The sequence below is a fragment of the Nylanderia fulva genome, unplaced genomic scaffold (assembly GCF_048542155.1).
Source record: "Nylanderia fulva isolate GAGA-0341 unplaced genomic scaffold, ASM4854215v1 Scaffold4, whole genome shotgun sequence".
Taxonomy (NCBI): domain Eukaryota; kingdom Metazoa; phylum Arthropoda; class Insecta; order Hymenoptera; family Formicidae; genus Nylanderia; species Nylanderia fulva.
The window spans coordinates 7895495-7903489 of NW_028190476.1; the positions used below are offsets into that span (position 1 = coordinate 7895495).

Sequence of the window (7995 nt, forward strand, 5' to 3'; positions counted from 1 at the left end):
ATTTAGGAAAAAAATAAGTTTAAATTGAAAAATAACTAGTTTAAATTTTTAACTACATTTTACATCAGTATAAAGTATCTGGAGTACTATTTTTGTACTTATTACATAACTATCGATAACTCGATCAATATATCGCTAGCAGACAACTCATAAATTTGAAATTTTGCCGCTAACTTCATTTAGTACAGCGAGTACATAAAATAATAAATATTTCTCTGCATTATACTCTATATTTACTCTGTAATGTAACCCCGGGACATACAAGCTCGAGCGCACACGTAATGCGAAGCAATTCTTGCGCTGCGCGACAGCCGGTTTCCGTGTTTTATTCGTCCTGGTTAGTCCGTCATCGTCCGTGGAAAGCAACGGACGTCTTTGAACGCGTCTAACTTCGCGCGTGTTTTTTATATTCGAATTCTATATATTTTTAACCTAACATACCTCGGCTATTAGATCGATTTGTATTTATTTGTTACAGGTGAGACTTTTATATTATCTATCAACAGTGTTTGCTATTAAATAAATAAAATTACATAGATGATCATCTAGATAAATTTTTTTGGCGTTATCCTATCTTTTTATAAATAATAAAAATACGTTTTATCTATAGCTGCATCTTAGATGAAAAAAAGTGTTATCTTTACTAATATATAATAATTATGTTCAGATAATTTTTAGAGTCACTACATAAAAATATTTATTAAGTAATAAAGCTTAAGCAGTAAGCAATAAAAATGTATAAATAATAAAAAGATAAATATATGAATATATATATATATTTATATACTTTTTATAATTTACATTTCTTTTTTACAACTGTGTTTACATAAAGGCGGTCTTAAAATAAATAATATTATGACCTAAACAAAAGGTCGAAATGTTCGCTATATTTGTATGTAATTATTTTTGTAAGAGGTTTAGTTATAATAAACTTTGATTTTTGCGCTTAATTATTCGCGCTGGCTCGTTTGGCCTTATTTTCCTGTTTTACTTTATATATTATTATTAAAAGCCAATTTTTTATTTTATTTAATTAATTCTACTATTATTTATAATATATAAATATTTTATAAATAATACATATAACTAATATTATTAAAAATTAGATTTAGATCTAATCTTATCTTATTAAAAATAAAAAATAATGTTATCTGAAAATTATCTAGATGAATCGCCATTATATAATTTTATATTTTATCTAGATATATTTAAAACAAAATTATCTTTATCTTATCTATGATAAATTTACATATTTTCATCTCATCTTTATCTAATTTATTATCTATAGCTAATTATCTAATAATTATAATTCTAATAGTTAATTTTAAAATTATCTAAACACTTTGTTTATCAAATACTTATATATATATATAAAATCCAAGAAAGAAAATAACATTATTATATTATGTCCTATATATATGTTTTCGATATTCATTGTCAGTATTAATTCCTTCCTCGGATTTTAAATTGTGAGAGAATGTGAAATTCCCTTTCATTTAACATTTTCTTGACACTGCGCCGAATATTCACGAATATCATATATACAGGGTATCCCATTATTAATGTCTCATTCCAAATAACTTTTTACTTCATGAAAAAATACTTTATTATATAGGGTTTTAGAAAGCTCTTGAAATAAGCTACAAGAATATATATACAATAAAAAATATAAATAGTTCCATAAGAAGTCAAAGGTGACTTTCACGTGACCTTCGAGCAACTATTCAAGGTCAAACTATAATGGCATCCTCGAAACTATACAATTTTTGTGTGAAACATTTTCTGCTTCTACAATCAAAAATGAAAAATATGTGGTTCCATTTAAGTAATCGAAGATGACCTTCACGTGACCTTCAAGCAACTATTCAAGGTCAAACTAATGGCATCCTCGAAACTATATAATTTCTGTCTGAAACATTTTCTTCTACAATCAAAAATGAAAAATAGGTGGTTCCATTTAAGTAATCGAAGATGACCTTTACGTGATCTTCAAACAACTATTCAAGGTCAAACTAATGGCATCCTCGAAACTATATAATTTCTGTCTGAAACATTTTCTTCTACAATCAAAAATGAAAAATAGGTGGTTCCATTTAAGTAATCGAAGATGACCTTCAAGCAACTATTCAAGGTCAAACTAATGGCATCCTCAAAACTATATAATTTTTGTCTAAAACATTTTCTTTTACAATCAAAAATAAAAAAGTTATTTGAGGCGGAACATTAAAATGGGACACCCTGTATATATATATGTATATCGAAACTCGTTTTTACATACACACACGCTACATTTTTTCGTGGTTTCCAGAGGTATTTTACGCGATCGGAGAGGTGGTGGGGGAAGTATATATATATATATATATATTACTGGACGAAGCCGACAGCTGTCGTTCGTTGAAGCGCGAGAGTTCAATCACTTCTGCCAACTTCGACGAGACGGAACGTCGGTATTATAATAGAAAACGTTCACGAGGCGACTCAAGCAAGTCATTTAACGAGAAATATCGTCGTCGGAGGATCATGGCTTCACATGTAACGGACTTTTATAACGGCAAGACCATATTTATCACCGGCGGCACCGGTTTCGTCGGCATCTGTCTGATAGAGAAACTCCTGAGGTGCTGTCACGACATCAAGAATATTTATCTGCTGATGCGACCGAAAAAAGGAAAGCAGATAGCGGAGAGATTGGAGGAGTTGACGAAAAACTCGGTAAATGCCAAAATATCGCACTCACACATTCCTTTTATATGTATTTTTCTATCCAACGTTGTTATATTTTATCATACTATTTTTTTTATTATTTTTGTATCGTATTTATATATTTTATATAATTTTTTTATATATTTGATTTATTTCTTTTTATATTTTATCAACACATTTTATTTGATATATATTCTAAATAGCAAAATGATGTCACTTTGACATCTAATGACATCATTTTGACATTTAATGATGTCAATTTGCTACCTGGGATATTTTTAAAAATATTATACATATAACTTTTTTCTCTGTTCAGGTCTTTAATAGATTTAGAGAGGAGAAGCAAACTGATTTGTTTAAGAAACTGATTGCAATCGGTGGAGATGTTGGTGAAGAAAATTTAGGCATGTCCACGCAAGATCGAACAACCCTGATAAACACAGTACAAGTTGTTTTTCATTCAGCCGCTACATTAGACTTTGAAGCTGATCTGAAGAGTACGACCAACATTAATTTGTTAGGAACTCGTAGAATTGTTGAACTCTGCCAGGAAATTAAAAATTTCAAGGTGAAACAATATTTGCATTAGATAAAGAGATATTTGGTAAAAAAAGAAGAATTGTACAGAGTGTTCCATAGGAAATTGTTGAAACTAATCAGCTGTCATTTTTTAATGCACGCAGTTATTGAGAAAACTACTGTATACTAGTTTATTTTATTGAAAAAGGTAATGAAAAAAATGCTAATTATCACATATTATAGCTAATGATATATGTATTCAAAGTGCGCATTATTTTAATTTATAAAAAATTCATTTATAAAACATGTCTTTTTTTAATGTTTTTAATGTTTTTATTGACAATCCTTTTAATAGCTGCTATTAAATCTGGCACTGTTGAAAATATTTATCATTAGTTTATATGATTTTATGTGATTATTAGCACTTTATTCATTGTTTTTTATCAATAAAATAAACTGGTATACACAAATATTTTATTTATATTTATTAAAAACTGCAGACTTTTCACTTTCCAACAAAATTTTTGTTTTCTCAATAACTGTATGCACTAAAAAGTAACAGTTGATTACTTTCAGTATTTTCTATGAGACACCCAGTATTTATGCATTTCTTAAATAAATTTATTTCAATATTTTATAGCTTTTGACATTTGATATTTGTTTAGGTGCTGGTGCATGTTTCCAGTGCATACGTTAACGCAGAGTTGCACGATGTGGATGAAATACTGTATCCTGCACCCGCAGATGTGAATTCAGTTTTGAAACTGGTTAGTACGTTGGACGTTGCTGCTTTAGTTGAAAAAACTCCAGAGATATTAAAAGGTCATGCGAATCCTTATACATTTACTAAACATTTGGCCGAACATGAAGTAGCAAATGCAGGATTTCCAGCAACTATTGTACGCCCTTCAATGAGTAAGTTTACACTTGCTTATTCAACATGTGTATTGTAATTATAATTATAAATTTATATTTGTATTTATATTTAGTAATAGGAGCATGGAAAGAGCCAATTCCAGGATGGACAATATCGAAAAATGGACCGCAGGGTTTTATAATGGGTGCCAGCAAAGGTATTGTGAGAAGATTACCAGTTGCGGAAAATCTTGTTTATGATTACATTCCAGTAGATATAGTAGTGAACAACCTTATCGTCGCAGCTTATAGTGCCGATCGGGACAGGTAATTTAAAAAAAAATATTTATAAAGTGAATGTATTTTTATTTTATGGAAATATAATATGCTTTTATTAATGCTAATATTTAAATTTTCTGAAATAATGTATGATTTTAGTGACAAAGGATTAAAGATATATCACTGTACATCTAGTACATGCAATGCTTTTCGATGGAACAATGTGGAAAAGGAAGTTAACAAATATTTACACAAATATCCATTACGAAGTGCTGTTTGGTATCCATATCTCAAATTTTTACCATCGCTTTTCTTATTTAGAATTTCAGCCATTTTTGTTCATTTTATTCCCGCCTATATTTTGGACACAGTTACACGATTATGTGGAGGCCGTCCAATGTAAGTTGTTTTTCTTGTAGTTAGGAGAGATATTTCATATAAAATATATCTTGTTATAAAATTCTTAAATTTATGTGTATCAATGTTTATTATTTTTTTTTTCAGCCTAGTTCGCTTACATACAAATGTCAGTAAATCATTAGGACGGCTTGAGAAATTTATTTTCCAAGAATGGAAATTTAATAATCCCCGTCTGCTGCAATTGCATGAATCACTATCTCCAGATGATCAGAAATTATTTACATTAGACATTAAGCCATTGGTTTGGAAGGACTATTTTATAGATTTAATACAAGGAGTCAGAACGTATCTTCATAACGAGTCGCCGAAATCTTTACCGAAAGCACGTTCTAAGGATAAAATGTAAGCAACTCGTAAGAACGTAATAATAATAATTATAATTATTAATATAAGAAATATTAATATATTATATATTTTATATAGATTATATTTATTAATATATTATTAATATATTATTAATATATTATTAATATATTATTAATTCATATAATTATAATAATATATTATTATGTTATTATTATTAGTTTGTAATTATTTATTATTATTGATGTACATACATATTCCAGATTGATGATTGCTCATTTGGGATTGCAAGCTGCTCTATTAGGTTTGATCTGGTGGTTGGTTAAAGTTTCATTTGCTACAACATGGACAAAAACTGGCTTAGTTGTACCAATAACATATTTACTCTTCAATCAATTATAAGCAGTATTATATACGATCGTTTTTATCGAGTAAACATGGAAAAAAGCATTCTCATTATTTTTAGGATATACCACATATTATATTGATAAAATATAAAATTTATTTTACACAAATAGAAACATATATACACATAAAGTATTATATCATCATATTTTAATATTTAGTTTCTTTTTTATATTATATTTAAATACGAATATCAAATATTTTTGCAATTTATATTTAAATTCTAAATATGTTCTTTCTTTAAAAACATTTAAAACGTTTGAAATGTGAATTAAGAATTTTAGAAACATTGCTTATATAAATTTTTGTTTAGAAGAAGTAATATGATTCGAACATTAATAATAATTGGAAACATCGATTTTTTTATAAAACATGACATTAACATTATTGAAGAAGCTACTCCTTACAAGCTTAAGAAGCAAAAGCATTTGAAATATTCAAACGTAGAGTAAGTCTTGAAGTAAAGAATTATCTAAAGAATAAGGTTTTAACGTGAATCGGGGAAATGTTTGATGAATTGAATTCGAAAGAAATGCAATAAATAATTATATTCTGATATACTATATTCAACACATTGTGATTGTTTTTTTAAATAAAACATGATGATACTTATTTTGAGATCACATAAAACACATTAGAACATATTTTTTATAAAATGTCTATACACACACACACACACACACACACATATGATAAAACAACAGTAAAAAAATTTATTAATAATCTTATACAATATGATATATTTTAGTCTCTCCTCTCCTCATCTTTAATCAAAGTTAGTATTTTACACGGCTTTTTGCAGTTATTTCTTATTATTGTTATATATTTTAGTGCCCAGATAGCCACAGTAATTATTATGACATCATTTTAATGTCAAAATGCATCATTTGTCATCAAAATGATGTCATAATAATTACTATGGCTATCTGGGGTCTATAGGTGTATTAAGGACGAGTATTTGAAATTATATAAAAATATAAAATAATTATATATATAAAATTATAAAATATAAAAATATTTCATTTTTGACTTTATAAAAATATTTATAAAGTGAAATATTTATAAATATTTAATTTTTATTCAATTTTTCGAATTGTGAATATTATATTTAATTTTATTAATCTCGAATATATTTAATTTTAGCTGACCAAAAGGTTGATTAAATAATTTTTTACACAATAATAATATTGTTTCGTCTATTAAACGATACACTGAAAATGATTATAATAAACAAAATTCAACGAATTTTTTTATATCAATATCAGCGTGAGTTTTTCAAGCTAATATTGGTATCATGATATGAAATGCTCCGCCTTCCGTCGATTTTTTTTAGAATTTTAAAATACATTATAGTCAATTACATGCCTTAATGTCATACAAGCATTTTTTAGATTTTTAATGCAGTGGATATTAATGAATGATAATGGAGATCAAATATCTATCAAAAAATATTTAAATACTCTTACTTCAGCATTTTATTTGTTATGTGTCAATATGTATCAACAATATTTTAGCATTTTATTTGTTTTGTATATTTGTAATGTGCATGTATATACATACCAGATGATTCAGGAGAAAAATTAGCATTTTAGAAAGTGATAATATTCGTTATTTTGAGAAAAAAATTCAGACAAATATATATTCAAATTTGAATAATTTTCTATACTTCCAACTAATTAAAAGAGTAAGTACAAAAATATAAATAATAGAAAAACATTACTCATATCTTCTCTTGAATCATTCATATGTCTATAATAATTATAACAAAAATATATATTTATTATTATATATGTATTGTTAATAAAAATTTAATTATATTAACATAAATATACTTTTTTTACGAAAAAAACTAATGTATATACAGATATTTTGAAAAGAGTTTCATCCTTTATTCAGTTTTGATGAAATTTTGTAAAAAGTTTTTTTTTAGATTGAAATGGAAACTAAAGAGAATTTTAACAACTTCTATGGAAAGTATTTGTTTGAGAGAAAATGATCAAAAAAGGTGTAATTGTATATATTTTATATTTATACATTTGTATTTTTTTTATATCTAACAACAAAATATATATAGTAATATTATATGGTCTTCTTTCTTGTGAATACAGGCAATAATATATAATTGAGCTACATCAAGTAAGTACGCAAAAAAAAAATAAAAAATAAAAAACTTGATCCATTTAGTCATAAAGATTTGTAAATACAATAGCATTAAATAGTAATATATCTAAATAAACAATAATAATTAAAGCAGTAAAGTAAATAGTACATACAATATAAAAAAATTATTCAAATAAAGTATATCTGCTCATGCAAAGCTGCAATTTTTTATATTTTTCACCAAGGGAAAAATCGATCAAAATACTGTCTCTGTCTTTTGATTTGATTGTTGCGAATTGATAGTTTTCTTCGAATTTTGTGAGAATTCCGCAATATGTCCTAATATATATAAACAAAAATTTGCATAATAAAATCAATATACACTCTTTATATAATAAACAAAACAAATAG

General features: G+C 26.3%; 1 protein-coding gene across 1 annotated transcript; it reads left to right on the plus strand.

Annotated features, from left to right (window-relative positions):
- Positions 1 to 328: 328 nt before the first annotated feature.
- LOC114941549 (putative fatty acyl-CoA reductase CG8306) lies at positions 329 to 6219 on the plus strand. The gene is made up of 8 exons (XM_029316568.2): positions 329 to 478; positions 2309 to 2712; positions 3020 to 3271; positions 3888 to 4137; positions 4212 to 4404; positions 4516 to 4755; positions 4861 to 5118; positions 5343 to 6219. Exons 2-8 carry the CDS (start codon positions 2521 to 2523, stop codon positions 5479 to 5481), a joined length of 1524 nt encoding a protein of 507 aa, XP_029172401.2. The 5' UTR covers positions 329 to 478; positions 2309 to 2520; the 3' UTR covers positions 5482 to 6219.
- The last annotated feature ends 1776 nt before the right edge of the window (positions 6220 to 7995 follow it).